Raw genomic sequence first — 24,044 nt, 5'->3', positions numbered from 1 at the left:
CCTCCTATTTGTAGCTTCCAGATTCATTCCCCCTCACCGGTTATAGAGTTTCCTCCTACAGCTCAGTCTGGTTGTTCCAGCTATCCTCCGTGATTGTCTACACTTCAGCCGCTGCTTCTATTTACCACTTTCCATCTCCCTCCATGCTGCCTTCCAGGCTTCAGCAGGTAGCTCAATTATTCAAGACTGTTGTTCCACTCTGCTCTGAAAGCTGTTAGCTTGCTGTCTGTTTTCACCATCCACATGCTGTGCTCAGTGTATGCAGGCCCAAGCCTTTGGGTCCATGCTTCCTCTGTATAATCAGCAGCTACAGCTTTCTCAGCCCTACTGTGTGTAATCAAACTGTACATTTACACCTGAACTATTTTCAGCCTGTGTTATCCTGCCCTCCTGGCAGGCAACTTATCTAGCTCAGAAATCCTGCCCTCCTGGCAGGCAACTCATCTAGCCAAGAAATCCTGCCCTCCTGGCAGGCAACTCATCTAGCCAAGTTATCCTGCTCTCCTGGCAGGCAACTCATCTAGCTAAGAAATCCTGCCCTCCTGGCAGGCAACTCATCTAGCCAAGAAATCCTGCCCTTCTGGCAGGCAACTCATCTAGCCAAGAAATCCTGCCCTCCTGGCAGGCAACTCATCTAGCCAAGAAATCCTGCCCTCCCGGCAGGCAACTCATCTAACCAAGTAATCCTGCCCTCCTGGCAGGCAACTCATCTAGCCAAATAATCCTGCCCTCCCGGCAGGCAACTCATCTAACCAAGTAATCCTGCCCTCCCGGCAGGCAACTCATCTAGCCAAGAAATCCTGCCCTCCTGGCAGGCAACTCATCTAGCCGAGAAATCCTGCCCTCCTGGCAGGCAACTCATCTAGCCAAGAAATCCTGCCCTCCTGGCAGGCAACTCATCTAACCAAGTTATCCTGCCCTCCTTGCAGGCTACTCTACAAACCAAGTTTTCCTGCCTTATCTGGTGAGACACTTTTCCATAACAATAGTCACCATATGAAAACAAATTCTAGTCACTATTACTTGTTGTTGGGGGATTTCAACTTCATGTCATTACTCTATTGACTTGTAAAGTAACCCTTCTTGCTTTAATAAAAGAATGTTTTTTCCTTCTAGCTTTAATCTGTGGTTTTTATAATCGCTTTTATAGCACCAGCCAGAGTTGTTGATTTTTACTGTCCTTGGATATGACAAAAATCTGAATTCTAGATAGTACTGTATCCAAAGTCTTCTCCCAGGGCAAAATCAATGTTGAATTCTGCCTGCTGATATAAAAGCAAGGCTAGGAAGGTAATGTCATTTATTTGGTCACAGTTAAAGGATGGCTTATGCCAGGCAATACATTTGAAGATAAAAAAAAACTTTTATCCCCACAATTTTGAATTCACTGAAACAGTACGAATGCAATTTTTTAGCTACTATGATCATCATTAACATGATCAGTCAGAATTAAAGAAGTAAAAGTTACAACATTTTTGTCAAAACTATTTTATTGTCTACATTACGAAAAACACCTACAACAAGACACAGATTTCTACAAACACCAGTATCAGGTCTGAGTTCACACTTCTCCTTTTTTCACCTGCAGAAGAATATAAGAAACATTATCAGTAAAGGTCCCATAAGGAGACAATTATTCGCAGGTACTGCACAATCTCCTAAGAACATAAATAAACAATTGCTCATTATTCAGTGGCTGTTGGAGGACGTTTGAGAGAGACAGGACCACAAGCGACTGGTAATGAAGAGTAATGAAAGGGTCAGTCAGTTGTCTTCAATCTTGTAACATTGAATAATTACAGGCAAGCAGATATCCTTGAATATTTTGGAGCCTTTACTAATATTATTATGTTTTTTATATAATTTATATTGTGCCAACAAATTACGTAATACTGTATAGTGCTGAACTAAGAGATACATTGTACATATGAGAGATACATTAGATATACCATGCACAAATATATTTGGTAGAATTTGCAATCAAAATATTGTTGTGAAGCCATATTGTAGATCAGGACTGGATTAAGCCTCTGGGGGTCCCAAGGCACTTAATACAGGGGGGCCAGCCCTTACTCCTCTGGCCATCCCCCTCTGGTCAACACCGCCCCCACTCGACTGCAACTATCCTTAAAATAAATCCTTGCTTCACCTGTAAGTGACCTTTTCTGCTTAAACATATTCTTTTATTTTATTAAGAATTTAACATTTAACATACTGTAGATTTTTTTCTGTGTGTGTTCTTGAGACACTGGGGAGCTGTATCAAGTATTGCAAATAAATTATGATACACCTCCCCCCTATTTGCCTGCATACAGGTATGCAGGAATACTTATGCTCCAGGACAGCCCTTCCGATATAGAGCTGTCTCGGCCATGCAGACGCCTCCGGGTGTATGGCATGGAATATTGTAACACACACTAAACTATGGTCCAGGCATCATGTGATCAATGCACATCATTCACACCTAATAGATTCATAATTTCCAAAAAATGAATTGATACCTTCCCACCAAAGTCCCGGCTCCTTGCTCGGAGCTTATTTAGCTGAGCTTCAGCTATATCAGCCCGTTCTTCAGCTTCATCTAACTCATGTTGGAGTTTCCTCAATTTCAAGAGGTGGATATTAGTATGCTCCTCCTGTTAAAAAATAGACCTATTAAGATGAATCCTATGCCAGGCTGGATTGTACTCTACACCAATAAAGCTTACATTTCTCTGGTAATATTATTTTGCAATAGAATACATACCGACTCCTCAGCCTGTCTCTTGGAGGCCTTGATCTTAGCTTGTAACTTATCAACCAGGTCTTGCAATCTAAGGACATTCTTTCTGTCTTCTTCTGACTGTCGAAAACAAAACAGATCCTTTATTTGTGTCAGGATCAACCATTGATAATCTGTTTCTGCACTGAACCTAATTCTACATTTCTGCTGTAAAGCTACCATGTTGGATTATTAATTATGAAAATAGAGCTGTGTTCTGCCTCCTTGTTGCTGCAGGGTCCCCATAGTAACAGATGTGCGCTACTGGGCATGCACAACCTATGACCCAAATGCGGTACTGTGCATGCATGCCATTACTACATCCTCGTTTTTTAAGGATGTGCCCCTAAGTGTCTCCTGAGGGGAGACTGTGCCAAAGACACACTGCCGTATACATATAAGCCACTGTGTTACCACCACTGGATATACTATATGTTCCACTGCCGTCACTGCATGTATCTACAGGTGTGTGCTCCAGAAACCGCACGCCACCTGCATTAAGCCAGTCCTAGCTGGATCTGTCTTCTGATGCATGTTATTGCATAGTGCTGCATTAACCCTGTTTTGTGCTCTATTTCGTTAATAAACCAATCCCTGGTGAAGTTACTCATTGCGTGGACTGAGACACACAGCTGACACCTATAGCAATATAGGTTCTGCCAAATTATTTCCTATTATTTGGATCCTGTGTACTTAGTGTCATCCCTTCAATAAAACTTGACTGTTTGCTCCTGTTTCATATGTGATTCCTGGAACCAGTTGCTACTTGACCTTCTCTGAATGTCCTGGATCTGTGGACTCCTTGTACCTGGCAAGATTTATGAAACTGTCATTTCTGCATAATTGTCTGCTAACAACATCATTATGCATTCTGGACTGTTAACACTGCTCAATTATCATATTGCGGTATCCTTCTATACCCTGAACCGCTTCTGAACCTGTTACTATTGCTCCATATTCTGCTAGCAATATCATTGTATAGTCTGGAATGCTAGCAACCCATTATTACTGCTTCTCTGCTAGCAATATCCTTATATGACCTGGGATGTTTTCAACCTGTTATTATTGCACAGTTTTCTGTTACCAAAATTATAACCAGTTATTACAACTGTCCTTCTAGCAACAGCACAGCACTGCATAAAATGGACTGCTTTGAGTCTGTAATATAAAGATTAATGTTTATTCTGGATTGCCTAGAACCTATTATTGCTGCCCTCCAATCATTGAGATCCAAACCATGTGCGCATACCATTATATTGGTTAAATATATACAATGCTTTAATTGCAATAAACCACTTGTTTCAATGGGATATGGTTCGTTTCCCGACACATGGAATGCTGGCACTTAGAATACTGACCCCGGAATCCCATCACCTGTCAGAATCCCGGTGTAGGCATCCCGAAGGTAAATAGCGGGGTTAGGGGAGGGTTAGGGGTTAGGATTAGGCACTAGGGGTAGGGTTAGGCACTAAGGGGGAGGGTAAGGTTTAGGGTGCGGGGAGGCAGAGGTTAGGTTTATGCACAAGGGGCGGAGTTTAGGTTCAGGCACCGTAAAGAGAAGGTTAGGGTTAGGGTAGGGAGAGGGGGAGGGTTAGGTTATCTACCATAAGGTGTTATTATCCTAACCCTGTTGAGATGCCGATATCAGGATTTTGACCGCCGGGATCCTGAGCCCCGGCATCCCGTACCAAACCCGTTTCAACATCATCTGATGTATTTTGACCCATTAATTAATGCTAAAACTGACAACTTGACTGTAAGTGTGATACCCCTGGCTCTGACAGGAGGCTGCCACCAGGTGAGGCAGTTATACGCCAAAGTGAGACAAGTCAGCAACAGGATAGTGTGTCTGTGGATGAACATGCAAAGTTGAGACTGGAAGATGCAGAGGAGTGGGGTGAGCTGCCGCAGGACTGCTGTCAGGGACAAGAGTCTGGGCAAGGCATTATTGCTGAAGTGGTGAGATAACAGAAGCCACTGAATAACTACTGATGGTGTGCTGAGTGACTGCAGCAGACGCACCAGCTGAGACTGTGAGCCAGAGACAGTGTGCCAGTACTAGGAGTTGCAGTTAAGATCCATAGAGATTGTTAGTGAGTAAGAGTTGTAAAAGGAATGCATCCCTACTGAGCTGCAGTTCTACAGATAATTGTTTAGAAGCTTTTGAGAACTGTTTGAGAGCTACAGAGAAATCTTACAGCGCTATTGTGAGAGAGTATGAGAGATACTAAGAATTATGTGCAGATACTAAGCTGTGCTTTATTTCAAGTACTGTGTAATCCTGACTTGTGCAAAAGACAGAGTTTGAGTAAACAGGGTGATATTCTTCTTGTTTGAGCTACTAGAGAAACAGTGCCTGATTTTATCAGTGTAACTAGCGACAGCCATATTGTGTGAATATTGAGTTGAGTTAAAGATCATTTTGGGAATGATTTATTGCTACTGTGCGCGATGAAGATAATTTGGATATATTGCAAGTGGAACTGTGTTTATTGTGCCTTATCATTGGACTGCCAATACCTTTTCTCTCTGAAATAATAGCATTAGATGTTAAGCTTATTGCTATTACCAATTGTGGATTACAATTCATAGATCATTGATTGTCCATCTATGGAATACCCCAATGACAGAACTTTGTGTGCACCTTAGAGTTAAATACTAAACAGTTTTGATGTTTTTGCTAAATCTGCTGAGTAATAATCAGTGTTGCTACTACTGTATATCTGTGTTTTGCAAATGTTAATGTGTGTTTAAAGCATAGAATATTGAGACAAATTAGACATTTTCCTATTTATAACCAAAGAGGTGCTGCAGCAGCAAAGATTAAAAAAAAAGCCTGTTTAACTGTTGGAAAGAGTTATTGTCAATTGCCTATTCACTACTCTATTGCTAACCACTTGAAATCACTATATTCCCTTTTGTACTGTAAACTCCTGTCATATGTATGGTGATCATTATTTTCATATAGTGACCATCCCTAGACCTATGTCCTCCTACCCCCCTTTAATAAATCTATTTGATTATTCTATTTACCAAAGCTGTCACCTAATGTAATTTTACTTAGTGTAAGATGCTAGCCTCTCTGCTACAGCCTGTGGTGGATAAAGCTTTTAGAGTAATTGCCAAAAGAGAAGGAAGATCTGTTGTCTCAGCTGTAAGGTACCATCTACACCTAACTTATCTGCTAACATTACAACACCCAGGGTACCACATAAAATAAAAAAGTTTTATCCAATATATAATTAGCTAATGTTTTTAGAAACTGCACAGTTAGAGCTGGAGGAAGTCCCTGTCCATCCTTCTCCTCACAGCTCTCATTGGGCAGCTGATGAACACAGCCTCTCTACTCACCCAGCAAACCAACTCTACTCCCCCAGCCTACTAAACCCTAAGACCCATTTTCCCCTCCTCAATCCACTGTAGAAGAAGGTATCAAGCCAGGCACTTCCCCATTCCCCAATGCAGGAGAAGGTCCCAAAATGTGCTCCAACACACCCATTAGAGAAGATCCCAAAAATGGGTGCACCCCACAAACTCATACCCCCAATGAAAAGGTAATGGACTGGGCCTCCTGGCCCCCTGTTACTCTCCCCTCCCCACCCCATGGGAGAAGGTCCCTACCAGCTCCCCCCATGTAGCATAAAAGGTCCTGAACTGGAAAAAGAGTGAAATGGGAGGAATAGAGGGAGAGAGGAGAATAATATGGTGAAGGAGAGAGATGGCAGTAAAAATTAGAGATGGGAGGAAGAGCTTGAGAGATAGAATTAGGAGGGAGAAGGTGAGATGGTAGGACAAATGAGGGATTGCAAGAAGCAATGGAAAGATGTTAATGAAGGGGTAATGAGATGAAAGAATGAGTGGTGACATATAATAGAAAGAGGGAGACATAGAGAAGAGGAAAGAGAGAGATGAGGGAGATAGAGATATGGTATAAGGAGGGAGAGAGATATGAGTGAGAGAAATGGGAGGAAGAGGGAGAGACAGTTGGAAGGAGGAGGGAGAAAGAGATGGCAGGAAGTAGGAGAGATTGGAGAAAGAGAGATGGGAGGAAGAGGGGATGGAGAGATTGGGGAAGAAAAGACAGATAGGAGGAATGGGGGAAGAGAGGGGGCACAGATGGGAAGAAGGAAAAGAAAGAGAAATAGGAGGAAGATGGGAGAGAGAGAGATAGGAAGGTGGTTAAAGAAAGAGGAAATAACAACCCTGCAATGCCAGGAACAATAGCTAGATATGTATGATGATGGTGACTGAAGTACTGACAAAAAGCAAATGAGAGGGTACTACAGTATATAAAACTCAGTTTAAATTCATCATACTCAAGAGGTATCAATACAGAGGAATGTGTCTGGGGGAGGCCAGATATTTATCACTATACTCTGGATAATAGTCAAACCTCCAAAAACAGAGTTGGCCTAATAATTACATGTGATGGCATAAATAAACACTGATGTTGCATAGGTATTTGTAATAGACCCTGTAGCAGCTGCACATTCCTGCTACCGCAACAGTTCCGCACCTGATTACATTGTTTCATTTGTGTCTGGCATAATATAGATGAAAGGATTATTTACATAAATATTATAACTTATTATATATTTGTGTTGCACATACACTGTTTACATACCTGATAGGTCAACTCTTTGAGATTTCGCTCAACTTTTCTGTAGGCTTTTGTGTTTTCATTACTTTGCTTCTGTTCAGACTCCAATTCATTTTCTAGATCACGCACCTGCAATTGTTTGTAGTAATTAAATGTCACTTTTTATTCAGAAAGCATTCCTGGATTTCACCAAGAGTTTTATTGAAGAGATTTAGAATTAAAGTTGCACTACCATCTAGGAAAACTGTGAGAATTCTACACTTTCATAACCACTCAAACATTTTAATAATGCCAAAATATCTGATTTCTAGTTAATAAACTTGAATGTAAAGCAATAACCTAATCATTTTTCATGTAGGGGGAACTATTTATAACATAACTTGATTTACTGTACACAATATCAAGGCTTAACTTCAAGACACTTTCATTTGTCTGGAGCATGTTGTATTGTACGTACTCTAGCCTCCAGTTTCTGAATCTGTTTCTTGCCTCCTTTCAAGGCCAACTGTTCAGCTTCATCAAGCCGATGCTGAAGATCTTTCATTGTCTGCTCCAGGTTCTTCTTCATTCTCTCTAGGTGGGCACTGGTATCCTGTTCCTTTTTCAGTTCCTCAGCCATCATGGCAGCCTTAATAGAATAGAACAATAAAATTAATGTTATTTATATAGGTGTGTTAAAAAAAATCTGGAGAAGCTCATATTTGTGAAACCAACAATATTTATTTCAGGCCAGCGTACTCTTTTACGTCTCCATTGCTTACTAGTTTAACATGGATAAAACATGCAGGACCGATTACATAGCATAGTATGCAATGGCCACTTTTTCCTCTAAGGAAATAATCCTGAAATGGTTGAACCTCAAAATATTTTGCGAATATATAAATATATATATATATATATATATATATATATATGTGTACGTTATAAGTTGGGTATGAAAAACCTCTAGTTTACTTCAACGTTTCAATCACACGATTTTCTACAGGAAGTATAAAACAAAGGATAACAACACTTACCTAAATACCTCACTACGAGTGAAATACACCTCGTCTGCCGGAGGCACCGTCTGACGTCATCGTGATGTACAAATCCAGCGGGCGCGACGTCTGACGTAATCCTCACTATGGCAACTGGATACACAATGAAAAAATGTGAACAATGCCGTCACCAAAATACAATAACATATTACAAAAATCAATGCAACATTAGGGCACATAAACAAATTGAATATACAATAGAATCAATTACGGCAAAATCAGGAAAGTATAAAAAGTAACTACAAGATAGAGTAATGTACAAAAAATAACTCATACTATAAGAGATATATACACATGTCAGTAAGCATTACCAGGAGATTAAATAAAGCAAGAAAGTGGTAAGGTCTCATTAAGACCATTGGGTTGAACTGTGTTAAGGCAGTGTATCCACCTCGTCTCCATCTGTAAAAGCGTTCTAGCCCTGTTACCTCCTCTCAGCCTCTCGGGTACATGATCTGTCATTTTGTAACGTAAAGTTGACAAATTGTGCCTGTGTTCCCTGAAATGACGGGCCACAGGTTGCTCATTTTCCTTTCCCCCTAAAGCTAATCTAATGGCCGACTTATGGAGTGCCACTCTTTCACGAAATTGGCGAGTAGTCTTGCCAATATAGAGCAGTCCACAAGGACATCTAATATAATAATCAACGAACTGGCTAGTGCATGTCAGGATATGTTCTATATTATACCTGCGTCCCGTATGGGGATGTACAAAGCTATCACCAGTTTCCATAAAGCTGCATGTAGTACAGCCCATGTATTTGTAGTTGCCTGGTTTTATTTTACAGAAAATGGGTTTTGGTAAATTTACCAAAACCTGTGATGTCATTATGGACCAGCCAGTCACGAATGTTTCTTCCGCGTTTATAACATGGTAACAGAGTGGTATCTCTTAAAGTTAACAAATTTGTGTCGGCCCTGATTAGGGGCCAGTATTTTTAGGCCATGTTAACAATGGAACTACTCCCTGCGCTATAATGATTGACCCAAACCATCTTATCATTAAGTTTTTTATCCTTTTTATTACGTGAGGTGTCAATACTCTTAGGGGTAGCTAAAGCTCTTTTTTGGGCATCAATCAAGGATCTCAGGGAATAACCCTTACTCAAGAAGCTTAGTGAAGGGCTTGCCTTATTCCCAGTATCTGAGAGTACACAGAATCTGCAGTGATCCAGCCGACGAGCTTAAACAAATGGAGCACATTACTGATAACTTCTTGAGTAGGGGTTATTACCTGAGATCCTTGATTGATGCCCAAATAACCCCTACTCAAGAAGTGCATGTCAGAACATATCCTGACATGCACTAGCCAGTTCGTGTTTATTATATTAGATGTCCCTGTGCACTGCTCTATATTGGCAAGACTACTCGCCAATTTCGTGAAAGAATGGCACTCCCTAGGTCGGCCATCAGATTAGCTATAGGGGGAAAGTAAAATGAGCAACCTGTGGCCCATCATTTCAGGGAACACAGGCACAATTTGTCAACTTTACGTTACAAAATGATAGATCATGTATCCGAGAGGCTGAGAGGAGGTAACAGGGCTAGAGCGCTTTTACAGACGGAGACGAGGTGGATACACCGCCTTAACAGAGTTCAACCCAATGGTCTTAATGAGACCTTACCACTTTCTTACTTTATTTAATCTCCTGGTAACACTTACTGACATGTGTATATACCTCTTATAGTATGAGTTATTTTTCGTACATTACTCTATCTTGTTATTACTTTTTATACTTTCCTCCTTTGCTGTAATTGATTCTATTGTATATTCAATTTCTTTATGTGCCCTAATGTTGCATTGATTTTTGTAATATGTTACTGTATTTTGGTGATGGCATTGTTCACTTTTTTCATTGTGTATCCTGTTGCCATAGTGAGGATTACGTCAGATGTCGCGCCCGCTGGATTTGTGCGTCGCAATGACATCAGGCAGTGCCTCCGGCAGACGAGGTGTATTTCACTCGTGGTGAGGTAAAATTTAGGTATGTGTTGTTATCCTTTGTTTTATACTTCCTGAAGAAAATCCTGTGATTGAAACGTTGAACTAAACTAGAGGTTTTTAATACCCAACTTATAACGTATCTGATTATTCTGGAGTGCCGCTTCCATCCTGTATCGCTATCTCCATTACTGCAGATGGCACCCACATTTCTATATGCCTGAAGGAAGAATGCCGAGCCTATGCTGTGTATTGTGTATGTATATATATTAGGGGTGAGCGGGTTCGGATTTCTGAAATCCGAACCCCCCCGAGCCCCCCGATCCGAGTCCGATCCGAGTCAGGCTCGACTTTTCCCGCCTGACTCGGATCTGAAATCGAGGCAAAACGTCATCATCCCGCCTTCCGAGTCTCGCGGGTTTTGGATCCTATATAAGGTACCCGCGTCGGCGCCATTTTCTCACTCGGCTGTGGACAGTGAAGAGGGAGGGTGGGAGTTAGGGCTGTGTAGTGTAGTGTAGTGTAGTGCTGCTGTTGTCCACTACTTCAAAGTCCATAGGGGCTGGCTGTGTTGTGCTGTGCTGCTGTTGTTAATAGGGGCTGTGTCCACTACTTCAAAGTCCATAGGGGCTGGCTGGACTGTGTTGTGCAGTCAGTTCTCCATAGGGGCTGTGTCCACTCCAAAGTCCTGTGCAGTGTCCCAGTCCTAAAGGGGTGCTGTAGTGTTGTCCAGGGGGTGCTCTGTCCATCAGGGGTGCTCCCCCCAAGTGCTAAAAAAATAATATATTTTCTGTGTTTGTGAATTGTGTGCGCAGTAGCCGCACGTGCATCCACAAAGTAGTGCCAAGCGTGCGCCTGTGTCATAAGTAAAGGGCCGGCTGGCTTGACCGTTAAAGGGTGCTGTAACCCCCAAAGTACACTCCAGTCCAAACCAAAAAAATAATTATTTTCTGTGTTTGTGAATTGTGTGCGCAGTAGCCGCACGTGCATCAACAAAGTAGTGCCAAGCGTGCGCCTGTGTCATAAGTAAAGGGCCGGCTGGCTTGACCGTTAAAGGGTGCTGTAACCCCCAAAGTACACTCCAGTCCAAACCAAAAAAATAATTATTTTCTGTGTTTGTGAATTGTGTGCGCAGTAGCCGCACGTGCATCAACAAAGTAGTACCAAGCGTGCGCCTGTGTCATAAGTAAAGGGCCGGCTGGCTTGACCGTTAAAGGGTGCTGTAACCCCCGAAAGTACACTCCAGTCCAAACCAAAAAAAAAATTATTTTCTGTGTTTGTGAATTGTGTGCGCAGTAGCCGCACGTGCATCAACAAAGTAGTGCCAAGCGTGCGCCTGTGTCATAAGTAAAGGGCCGGCTGGCTTGACAGTTAAGGGTGCTGTAACCCCCCAAAGTACACTCCAGTCCAAACCAAAAAAAAAATTATTTTCTGTGTTTGTGAATTGTGTGCGCAGTAGCCGCATGTGCATCAACAAAGTAGTGCCAAGCGTGCGCCTGTGTCATAAGTAAAGGGCCGGCTGGCTTGACCGTTAAAGGGTGCTGTAACCCCCAAAGTACACTCCAGTCCAAACCAAAAAAAAAAATATTTTCTGTGTTTGTGAATTGTGTGCGCAGTAGCCGCACGTGCATCAACAAAGTAGTGCCAAGCGTGCGCCTGTGTCATAAGTAAAGGGCCGGCTGGCTTGACTGTTAAGGGTGCTGTAACCCCCGAAAGTACACTCCAGTCCAAACCAAAAAAAAAATTATTTTCTGTGTTTGTGAATTGTGTGCGCAGTAGCCGCATGTGCATCAACAAAGTAGTGCCAAGCGTGCGCCTGTGTCATAAGTAAAGGGCCGGCTGGCTTGACCGTTAAGGGTGCTGTAACCCCCGAAAGTACACTCCAGTCCAAACCAAAAAAAAAATTATTTTCTGTGTTTGTGAATTGTGTGCGCAGTAGCCGCACGTGCATCAACAAAGTAGTGCCAAGCGTGCGCCTGTGTCATAAGTAAAGGGCCGGCTGGCTTGACCGTTAAGGGTGCTGTAACCCCCCAAAGTACACTCCAGTCCAAACCAAAAAAAAAATTATTTTCTGTGTTTGTGAATTGTGTGCGCAGTAGCCGCACGTGCATCAACAAAGTAGTGCCAAGCGTGCGCCTGTGTCATAAGTAAAGGGCCGGCTGGCTTGACCGTTAAAGGGTGCTGTAACCCCCAAAGTACACTCCAGTCCAAACCAAAAAAATAATTATTTTCTGTGTTTGTGAATTGTGTGCGCAGTAGCCGCACGTGCATCAACAAAGTAGTGCCAAGCGTGCGCCTGTGTCATAAGTAAAGGGCCGGCTGGCTTGACCGTTAAGGGTGCTGTAACCCCCGAAAGTACACTCCAGTCCAAACCAAAAAAAAAATAATTTTCTGTGTTTGTGAATTGTGTGCGCAGTAGCCGCACGTGCATCAACAAAGTAGTGCCAAGCGTGCGCCTGTGTCATAAGTAAAGGGCCGGCTGGCTTGACCGTTAAGGGTGCTGTAACCCCCGAAAGTACACTCCAGTCCAAACCAAAAAAAAAATTATTTTCTGTGTTTGTGAATTGTGTGCGCAGTAGCCGCACGTGCATCAACAAAGTAGTGCCAAGCGTGCGCCTGTGTCATAAGTAAAGGGCCGGCTGGCTTGACCGTTAAAGGGTGCTGTAACCCCCAAAGTACACTCCAGTCCAAACCAAAAAAAAAATTATTTTCTGTGTTTGTGAATTGTGTGCGCAGTAGCCGCACGTGCATCAACAAAGTAGTGCCAAGCGTGCGCCTGTGTCACAAGTAAAGGGCCGGCTGGCTTGACCGTTAAGGGTGCTGTAACCCCCAAAGTACACTCCAGTCCAAACCAAAAAAAAAATGATTTTCTGTGTTTGTGAATTGTGTGCGCAGTAGCCGCACGTGCATCAACAAAGTAGTGCCAAGCGTGCGCCTGTGTCATAAGTAAAGGGCTGGCTGGCTTGACCGTTAAGGGTGCTGTAACCCCCGAAAGTACACTCCAGTCCAAACCAAAAAAAAAATTATTTTCTGTGTTTGTGAAATGTGTGCGCAGTAGCCGCACGTATCAACAAAGTAGTGCCAAGCGTGCGCCTGTGTCATAAGTAAAGGGCCGGCTGGCTTGACCGTTAAGGGTGCTGTAATCCCCAAAAGTACACTCCAGGCCAAACCAAAAAAAAAATTATTTTCTGTGTTTGTGAATTGTGTGCGCAGTAGCCGCACGTGCATCAACAAAGTAGTGCCAAGCGTGCGCCTGTGTCATAAGTAAAGGGCCGGCTGGCTTGACCGTTAAAGGGTGCTGTAACCCCCAAATTACACTCCAGTCCAAACAAAAAAAATAATAATTTTCTGTGTTTAGCCGCACGTATATATCAAATCGATGTAACATAAATGGAGGACCAAACTTTCTCCGATAAAAATAAAATAGAGAAAGATCAAGAACCACTTCCTCCTAGTGCTGAAGCTGCTGCCACTAGTCATGACATAGACGATAACATGCCATCAACGTCGTCTGCCAAGGCCGATGCCCAATGTCATAGTAGAGGGCACATACAATCCCAAATGGCAAAGTTCAGGAAAATGACCTTGAAAAAGACATTTAAATCAGCTGAAGAGAAACGTAAACTTGCCAATATGCCATTTACGACACGGAGTGGCAAGGAACGGCTAAGGTCGATCCCTAGTATGTTCATGACTAGTGGTTCAGCTTCATATGACGATGGAAGCCCTCCTCCCACTAAAAAAATCAAAAGAGTTAAGCTGGCAAAAGCACAGCGAAGAACTGTACTTTCTAAGAAGATATCACAAATCCCCAAGGAGAGTCCAAGTGTGGTGGTGGTTGCGATGCCTGACCTTCCCAGCACTGGACGGGAAGAGGTGGCTCTTTCCACCATTTGCACGCCCCCTGCAAGTGCTGAAAGGAGCACCCACAGTCCACTTGCTGATATGCAAATTGAAGATGTCACTGTTGAAGTACAACAGGATGAGGATACTGGTGTAGCTGGCGCTGAGGAGGAAGTTGGCGAGGAGGATTCTGATGGTGATGTGGTTTGTTTAAATCAGGCTCCGGGGGAGACAGTTGTTGTCCGTGGGATGAAAAAGCCCATCACGGTCATGCCTGGGCAGAAGACCAAACATTCCACCTCTTTGGTCTGGCAATATTTCTATCCAAATCCGGACAACAACTGTCTTGCCATATGTACCATATGTAAAGGTGAAATAAGTAGGGGTAGGGACGTCAACCACCTAGGAACATCCTCCCTTTTACGGCACCTGCAGCGCGTTCATAAAAAGTTACTGTCAAGTTCAGAAACTTTGGCTAAGACCGTAAGCAGTCCAGGGACACCTAAATCCCGTTGTCCTGTTGTATCCAAGCGCCTGCAAACCACACCGTCAACTCCCTCCTCGTCAATTTCCTCCTTAATCAGGATCGGAAGTAGTCCTGCAGGCCATGTCACTGGCATGACTGACTCTCCTATCCGGGATTCCTCCGGAGGATCCTGCATTGCTATGCCTACTGCTGCCGCTGCTGCTGGGAGTCGTTCATCATCCCAGAGAGGAAGTAGGAACACCACTACTTTTACTAAACAATTGACCCTCCAACATTCCTTAGCGAGGAGGTTGAAGTACGACAGCAGTCATCCTGAAGCAAAACGTATAACTGAGGCCTTGACTGCTATGTTGGTGTTAGACGTGCATCCGGTATCCGCCATTAGTGCAGTGGGATTTAGACAATTGATGGAGGTAGTGTGTCCCCGGTTCCAAATCCCAACTAGATTCCACTTCACTAGGCAGGCGATACCGAGACTGTACAGAAACGTCAGAAAAAGTGTCCTCAGTGTCCTGAAAAATGCCGTTGTACACAATGTCCACTTAACCACGGACATGTGGACAAGTGGAACAGGGCAGACTAAGGACTATATGACTGTGACAGCCCACTGGGTAGATGTATCACCTTACGCAGCAACAGCAGCAGCGTCACCAGTAGCAGCATTTCAGAAATGCCAGCTCGTTACAAGGCAGGCTACGCTGTGTATCACCGGTTTCAGTAAGAGGCACACCACCGACAACCTCTTAGAGAAACTGAGGGAAATCATCGCCCAGTGGCTTACCCCACTTAGACTCTCCTGGGGATTTGTGATATCTGACAACGCCACCAATATTGTGCGGGCATTACATCTGGGCAAATTCCAGCACGTCCCATGTTTTGCTCACACAATAAACTTGGTGGTGCAGAATTTTCTGAAAAGCGACAGGGGCGTGCAGGAGACGCTTTGGGTGGCCCGAAAAATTTCTGGCCACTTTCACCATTCAGCGACTGCGTGCTGAAGACTGGAGCACCAGCAAACACTCTTGAACCTGCCCCGCCATCACCTGAAGCAAGAGGTTGTGACGCGGTGGAACTCAACCCTCTATATGCTTCAGAGGATGGAGGAGCAGCAAAAGGCCATACAAGCCTCTACATCCACCTATGACATAGGCAAAGGAGGGGGTATGCACCTGACTCAAGCGCAGTGGAGAATGATTTCCGTGTTGTGCAAGGTTCTCCAGCCCTTCGAACTTGCCACACGTGAAGTCAGTTCAGACACTGCCAGCTTGAGTCAGGTCATTCCCCTCATCAGGCTTTTGCAGAAGCAGCTGGAGAAAGTGAAGGAGGAGCTAAGACGGAGCGATTCCGCTCGGCATGTGGGACTTGTGGATGAAGCCCTTCATTCGCTTTGCCAGGATTCCAGGGTGGTCAATCTGTTGAAATCAGACCACTACATTTTGGCCACCGTGCTCGATCCTAGGTTTAAAGCCTATGTGGTGTCTCTCTTTCCGGCCGACACAAGCCTGCAGAGGTGCAAAGACCTGCTGGTGAACACACTGTCAGCTGAAGCGGAACGTGACACGTCAACGGCTCCTTCTTCATTTTCTCCCGCAACTGGGGCTGCCAGGAAAAAACTTAGGTATCCTAAGCAACCCGCTGGCGGTGATGCAGGGCAGGCAGGACCAAGTTTGGACATCTGGTCCGGACTGAAGGACCTGGCAACAATTTCTGACATGTCTACTGTCACTGCATATGATACTGTCACCATTGACAGAATGGTGGAGGATTACATCGGTGACAGCATCCAAGTAGGCATGTCAGACAGTCCATACCTGTACTGGCAGGAAAAAGAGGCAATTTGGAGGCCCCTGTACAAACTGGCTTTATTTTACCTGAGTTGCCCCCCCTCCAGTGTGTACTCCGAAAGAGTGTTTAGTGCAGCCGGGAACCTTGTCAGCGAAAGGCGTAGGAGGTTGCTTCCACAGAATGTGGAGAAGATGATGTTCATCAAAATGAATTATCAGCTCTTCCAGGGAGACCAGCCTCCAGAAGGTACAGAGGGACCTGTGGTGGTGGATTCAAGTGGGGACGAGTTAATACTTTGTGAGGATGAGGATGTACACACTGAACAGGGTGAGGAATCGGTGGATGAGGAGGATGAGGATGACATCTTGCCTCCGTAGAGCCAGTTTGTGCAGGGACAGATTAATTGCCAGCTTGTTTTGTGGGGGCCCAAACGAACCAATCATTTCAGCCACAGTTGTGTGGCAGACCCTGGCACTGAAATGATTGATTTGTTAAAGTGTGCATGTCCTGTTTATACAACAAAAGGGTGGGTGGGAGGGCCCAAGGACAATTCCATCTTGCACTTCTTTTTTTTCTTTGCATTATGTACAGTTTGGGGCCTAGTTTTTCTAACTGCCATCCTGTCTGCCACTGCAGTGTCACTCCTAGATGGGTCACGTGTTTGTGCCGCCCACTCGTGTCGCTTAGCATAGTCATCCAGCTACCTCGGTGCAACCTTTTGGACATAAAAACACTATTGTGAGGTGTGAGGTGTTCAGAATAGACTGGAAATGAGTGGAAATTAAGGTTATTGAGGTTAATAATAGCATAGGAGCAGAAAAACCTACAAATTCTGTGATTTTAGCAGTTTTTATGCTTTTTTTCAAAAAAATACAGATCCAAAACACAAAACCCAGAACCCAAAACACGGAAGGGTGGTTTTGGCAAAACCAATCCAGATCCAAAACACGAAGAAAGATCCAGATCCAAAACCAAAACACAAAACACGAAAAGTGGCCGGTGCACACCCCTAATATATATATATATATATATATATATATATATATATTTAAATACCAATAATGGCGGCACTCCGGAGACTTCTCAGAATCAGTGAAGCAACATTGTGCTTATCATGATCAACATTTCGGGGCACAGCAACCCCTTCTTCAGGAGGGTCGCCGTACCCCGAAACATTGATCATAATAAACACAATGTTGCTTCACTGATTCTGAGAAGTTTCCGGAGTGCCACCATTATTGGTATTTATACATTGGGGATGCATACTCCCGGAGGAGGGCACCTGGAGCAAGGTAAAGGTCCACAGTGATCAATGGAGTGCCGGATATTGATCATGGTCAGCTTGGTGGAGAAATCTGTTGATCAATGATGTGCCAAATGCACATCTCTCACCTTTCTGAAGGATTGCAGGACTTTATTGCTATTTAGCATTTAAATTAAAATATAATACATTTTGGAAAGTATCTTACATCTGTAATTGCCTTCTTTGCTTTATCTTCTGCATTTCGTAACTCCTGGATAGCGTCCTCCACCTCAGACTGGAGCTGAGCTGTATCACTTTCTAACTTCTTTTTGCCATTAATCAGACTTGTGTTCTAGGCATTTTAACAAAAACATTTATTGAGAAATTAGAATAAGTAACCAAACTGCACACAAGTATGTTCATGTAAACAAAAGCAGCCAAATATTTCAGCTCTAGCTTTGGTTTTGCAGAACCTCAACACAGCATATTACACAGATGACATCTTAGTTGGACTAATGGGAAATTCGTAGCTATTTGAAATCAATGACAATTCTAATTAAAGCTGGTTTTAAACACACATTGTTAACATCACTTCTAATATAGTAATGGTAAAGCCAGTTTGAAAAGCCAGCTTTTAGTTAATGTACCCACCCAACAAAGATGCTAACGCACAAAGTTTAATACCCCTGAATTTTCAACATCAGTATTTAGACAATATAATGACATATTACCTGGCTATGTAAAAGCTGCACCCGCTCTGTAACGTCAAGGAGCTCTTGCTCAGCCAATTTTTTTACTTTTTCTGTCTGTTCCAGGGCAGACTGTAGTTCTTCAATTTCTGTCTGCTGCAAGAGATTCCTGCGATCCGCCAAACCTATACGTTCTTTCAGGTCTTCATTGGCACAAGCTAGTTCATCAAGCCGTTTCTGTCCTTCCTGCGTTTAAAAAACATACTTGTAATTTTTGCTTATTAAAACCAAGATGGTAATGGCAGAATAACATTAACATTGACTTGACACTCAAACAAATTTGAGTTCTTATAAGCAATGCTTTCGTTGTTTTAGACCAGAATGAAACCACCGTCTCTACTGTCTGACGATAGGTGGTATTTTTTTTCTCTTTTTTTATGCATGTATCTTACATATATATATATATATATATATATATATATATAAACAAATGTCCTGACTGACTGACTCATCATCGCCCTTCCCAAACCCATGGACCTAGAAACATGTAATTCAGGGAGTATATTGTTTCCATGCCGTAGGCACCCACTAAGCAGGAAGTTTTCTAAATTCGACTCCTAACGGGATGAAATGGGCTAAAATGTTTCCTCCCCCTGTGCAATGTCCTGCCTGACACTGACTCATCATGGCTGCAGCACAGTTCTATATTCAAATTGGGGAGCCACACCAACTGTCACTCCAACTGCTGCCAAAAATCACTGGCAGTTGGTGTAGTTTCAACATTTGAATATTGGACTATGCTGCATCCCCACCTCTGAAGCCGCAACTAGATGTATGATCCTGACATGGCTTATGAGACAAACAGCACTGCCAAGGGGTAAAATGTGCTTCACGGACTCCTCAATAGCTCTTAGGCCACAGGTGAGAGAGGGTAATGTGTTAGTACAGGTGTGAGGGAAGGAATGTGTTACTACAGAGGTGAGAGAGGAAAATGTGTTACAATAGCAGTGAGAGGGGAATGTTTTACTATAGAGGTGAGGAAGGGGTATGTGTTACTACACACATGAGGGAGGGGAATGTGTTACTACACCTGTGAGGGAGGGGAATGAGTTACTATATAGCCGGGGGATGGGAATGTGTTATTATAGAGGTGAGAGAAGGGCATGTGTTACTACATTGTTGTAAGGGAGGGGAATGTGTTACTACACAGGTGAGGGAGGGGAATGTCAAATGTGTTACTACAGGTGTGTGCAGGGGTAATGTATTAATACAAAGGTGAGGGAGGGGCATGTATTATTCCAGAAGTTAGTGATGGGAATAAGTTACTACAGGAGTGAATGAAGGTAATGTGTTACTACAGGTGTGGGGGAGTGATTGTATTTCTACTCAGGTTAGGGAGGGGAATGTCGAATGTGTTAAAACATGGGAGGGAGGGAAATGTGTTACTACAGAAGTGTGTGAGGATAATGTTTTACTGGCACAGTTTATTCTGTAGGGCATAATTGGAGGTATTTCTACATTGCAATATTTGAGATACTGTACATAGGAATGCATGAGAATATTTTTATATTGATCAGTGTTTTCTATTTACTAATATTAGCTTCTTATCAATATTTTATAACACAAGTTCTCTCTTTGCATTCAGGGTTAGCAGCCATTTCCCTGGAGATTAACAATACCTTTTCAAACTAAGTATTCCCCAGGATTTATGCTTCACTTTTTGCCATTTTCTATAAAAGAGACATTGTATAAGGAAAACAAATATTGCATCAGTATAATACCACAGACCTTTAGTTGGACCTGAGTGATATTCAACTGTTTCTGGCTTTCCGCCACCTGTCGGTTGGCATGGCTCAGCTGCATCTCCATCTCATTAATGTCCCCTTCCATCTTCTTCTTGGCTCGAAGGGCATCATTCCTGCTCCGTATTTCAGACTCAAGAGTGCTATTCAACATGTCAATTGTCCTCTGGCTGTTGTGTTTCAATTGAGCAATTTCTTCATCTTTCTCAGCTAGTTTCCTGTCCACCTCTGACTTCACCTGATTTAGCTCAAGCTGGATATGAAGTATTTTTGCACCTTCATGTTCAAGACTTCCCTAAATATAAAATCATTCGGTTAGCGCTGTGCAATCACGAATAAATCATTTTCTGCAATATTAATAATCTAGAAAGTTTTGTATGTTACTCTAATGCTGAAAGACTGCAATAGATGTCATCCCTAGAGCAAGCTCCATGCACCTTGAAGCTTTATGGCTTATTAGATTTAGATATTTTGGAAGTTTTGAAGTTATTATGTTTCACCAGGAAAAATTAGTCAGAAATATTTTAACAAGGTTAAATTAAAAAAGGTTTCTGGAATTAAGAATCTAAGATGAAAAATCTAAAAAATTATATAAGGTCTCTATAGTGGAATATGTAATTCCCTCCAAGATTTGTTGACTCTTCAGCATGGTTTAAACTTACAGATGTGTCCTCACTTACTGGTTGCCCGTACACCATATGGCCCAAGACGCCTAGTGTGACTCGTATTTTCTTTACATTTTGCAACTTAGTCTCATCGCAGACACAGCAAAATGCTGCTCACAGTTTAGCAGAGATGCAAGGCTGTGACTTTAATGGCACAGGATTGGTTTTACATATGTACAAAGTAGCAGTTGAACCGAACTTGGCTGCTGACAGATTCAGTCGCACACAGATTTACAAATGTTGCACACCCAATTGATCAGGCTAAGACAGCAATGTAATCTTGTCACTTCTATTGGTTTTAAATATGCAAATTAGATGCACATTTTGAGTGAAAAATATGCTCGAGGTGGTCAAGTCACACGGGACCTGGAGCTCTGAAAGGGGCGATTTGGCATGACTGAAACAACAGTAAGAAAGGACACATCTGTAAGTATAAAACCCCAAACCCTCCCTCCCCCCCATGAAAAACAATTCAATAAGCCAAATCCTTATATCTTCAGTCAATTTAGTTAATTTCTTCAGTCAATTTGACATCTTGAGCATACCTCAGCTTCCTCCAATGCTGATAGTAGGTCAGCTTTCTCCTGGTCCATCTGCTTTTTGATTTTTTCTAGTTCACTTACACTCTTTGCTGTCATGCCAATTTGGTCTGTGAGATCTGAGATTTCCTCTTTGGTAGAGAAGAAAAAAAATCCCAAACTGTGATTTATTCATGCGTATCATATCTTTGATAAGCATTGTGCAGCAAAACATAAACTTACGTTGAAGATTTTTGTTCTCCCGTTTAAATGTTTCCAGTTGATCCAGGGCCACCTCATACGCATTACGTAGCTTGAAAAGTTCTGTGCTCAAACTTCTTGACTCTTTCAAGGATAGTTCCAGGTCAGCCTGGCACTCCTCACACTTCTGTTTCCATTCACCGATAACCTTCAGTAGAAAAATAGACACAAATATTATATTAATGCGAGATATGATGAGTATTATGAACAAGGACAAAATATTGTACACTTAAAAATTACACTGATTCTCCTTATATAATTTATACAAAGGTCACTGCTATAAAATGGGATTTTACGTACTGTAAGTTCAATCCTGTTCTCTAAATCGTTTAGGGGAAAATGATGATGGGGTATAGAGGGTCCAGGCATGTGTTCAGCAATTTCAATATTCTTCATTAAGTCTGAAACCCCCCCCCTTCTATATACATTCTATGCAGGTAACCAAACCCCACAGGAGTGAATGGAGAAAAGGAAAAGAGAGAAACATGCCCCCAAAATAGGAAACATTTTCAGGAGAACAAGAGGTTAAAGGAGGGGAACACAATGTCTCCCAACAGATCCAGAGATATATTGTATATTGCACTTCTAGAACTCAGTGAAGTATGAACCGTATACCAGGAGTCTGCCGGTCATAGATGCTCAGCTGAGGCTCCATACTTGTGACTTGTAATGAGGAACAGGTTTCCTCGCTCCTATATAAACTAACTTATCAGGCCCACAAGCCACGCTAAATTCTAGCACATTTATTGGAAATCTGACAGAATGATAGGTCTCTGGTATATAAACTAGGTTGTATTTCTTCTAGTTCATGATCAACCCAAGGGATACTCATACTTGTGATGTTTGTCGTACATACAGAATTGTTGAAGTTAGGCTTGGGGCCCAAGAGACTGCTTGAAGAGAAATGTATTATACTGCACCGTATATCAAAACTAAATTGCAAAGTGCATTTACAAACCAGCAGTTAAATGTAATCAATTAAGATAATGGTCAAAATTTATAAACAGTATAAATAGTAGCTGGAGGTGCTCCCAGGAATCAAATAACAAGTACTCAAAGAACCAAATAATTAGCCTGAGCTTTTAGTGTGCCCCACAAAGGAATCTCTTGCTTTTAATTAGCTCAGGCTAATTATTTGGTTCTTTGACCCAAGAGACTGGCCAGATAAAGAATGATTATTACCCCTGTGGATCACATAAGAGCAGCCATATATTTTGTGAACTCCCATGGAGCTGTAATCAGGCAAGGAGCAATCCCAAAATTTGAAAACGGTGAGACTGAGGTTTGAACCTGAGAAGACATTGATTACTGAACTTTATTATCATAATTATTATTATTATCAATATTATTATCATTATTACTATTAATTTATTTATATAGCACTAGTGTCCTTAGCACCATACGGAGAAAATAACATTAAAACACACAAATATTACCATATATTCAAACTAGGGGTGAGCGGGTTCGGTTTTACTCGGTTTTACTCGGTTCTTATCGCCACTTTACCGCAAATTCGGCTCAATTTTATTCGCTATCCAAAACACGTGTTCGGTGATAGCCAATAAAAAGATCCGAGTAAAACCGAGTAAAACCGAACCCGCTCACCCCTAATTCAAACGGTATACAATCGGGAAACCGGCTGCCTTAATACCGACAGCCGGCTTCACGACTGTCATATCCCGGCAAGGGTGAAATGCCAGGCATCTATATCTAGATGCCTGTCATTTCCCCGACGCCGGGAGACAGGCGCCCGGCATCCCGATCAAAGGGATGCCGGGCGCCGCGAGCGGACAGCCGCAGGGGGGGGGTTTGGTTTAGGGCAACCGGGGGGGACTTAGGGTTAGGCACCCCCCGGGGGATTTAGGAATAGGCAGCGGGGAAGGGGGGGGTTAGGGTTAGGCACTTAGAGGGGTAGTTAGGGTTAGGTACTTGGGGAGGAGGTTAGGGTTAGGCACCCCTAAGGAGGGTTAGGGTTAGGGGGTTAGGTTTGGTTAGTTTATACTTACCTTAGCGACGATCGGGATTTCCAGCACTGTCGGGCTTCCTCTGCCGGGAACTTTGCTTTTGTCGGCCAGGCGCTGCCGGGAATCGAACCGATATTTCATACCGATTCCATTCAAACAGACAGTGCAGGTGGAAAAAGCAAACTGTGAGATTCTATACAACTAGGTTTGTGAAAGATGCTAAGAATGATGCAGTATAATCCTAATATAGGAGATAATAGCGTTAATTTACTCTGGTCTAACGTTGGGTATCTTTCCTTGTCTTTCAAAATATGTCAGACATTACCGATTAAGATACATTAAAATGGTAACTGTAGTACACAAACAGACAGAAAAGTGATTGCTGCAAAGAGAAACACAATCCCAGCAAGAGGATGCAGACAAAACAGAAAGAGAAAAACTCCCTCCC

At 42.8% G+C, this 24,044-nt stretch overlaps 1 protein-coding gene across 1 annotated transcript in view; it reads right to left on the bottom strand.

Annotated features, from left to right (window-relative positions):
• Positions 1 to 1,511: 1,511 nt before the first annotated feature.
• The window catches only part of LOC148511903 (myosin-4-like), a 60,616-nt gene continuing 38,083 nt past the window's right edge, over positions 1,512 to 24,044 (bottom strand). The window contains exons 30-39 of the mRNA XM_088482739.1: positions 21,615 to 21,780; positions 21,399 to 21,523; positions 20,175 to 20,483; positions 18,429 to 18,632; positions 17,924 to 18,049; positions 7,819 to 7,989; positions 7,386 to 7,490; positions 2,747 to 2,842; positions 2,502 to 2,636; positions 1,512 to 1,582 (exon numbers count right to left, since the gene is read on the bottom strand). Of these exons, the coding sequence (XP_088338865.1) occupies positions 1,562 to 1,582; positions 2,502 to 2,636; positions 2,747 to 2,842; positions 7,386 to 7,490; positions 7,819 to 7,989; positions 17,924 to 18,049; positions 18,429 to 18,632; positions 20,175 to 20,483; positions 21,399 to 21,523; positions 21,615 to 21,780 (1,458 nt within the window). The 3' untranslated portion in view covers positions 1,512 to 1,561. The remainder of the gene's footprint in view (positions 1,583 to 2,501; positions 2,637 to 2,746; positions 2,843 to 7,385; positions 7,491 to 7,818; positions 7,990 to 17,923; positions 18,050 to 18,428; positions 18,633 to 20,174; positions 20,484 to 21,398; positions 21,524 to 21,614; positions 21,781 to 24,044) is intronic.

The sequence above is a fragment of the Taudactylus pleione genome, unplaced genomic scaffold (assembly GCF_031769625.1).
Source record: "Taudactylus pleione unplaced genomic scaffold, aTauple2 ptg000290l, whole genome shotgun sequence".
NCBI lineage: Eukaryota > Metazoa > Chordata > Amphibia > Anura > Myobatrachidae > Taudactylus > Taudactylus pleione.
Note: the sequence above shows the minus strand (reverse complement) of the source record. Positions and strands in the feature narration are given on the sequence as shown.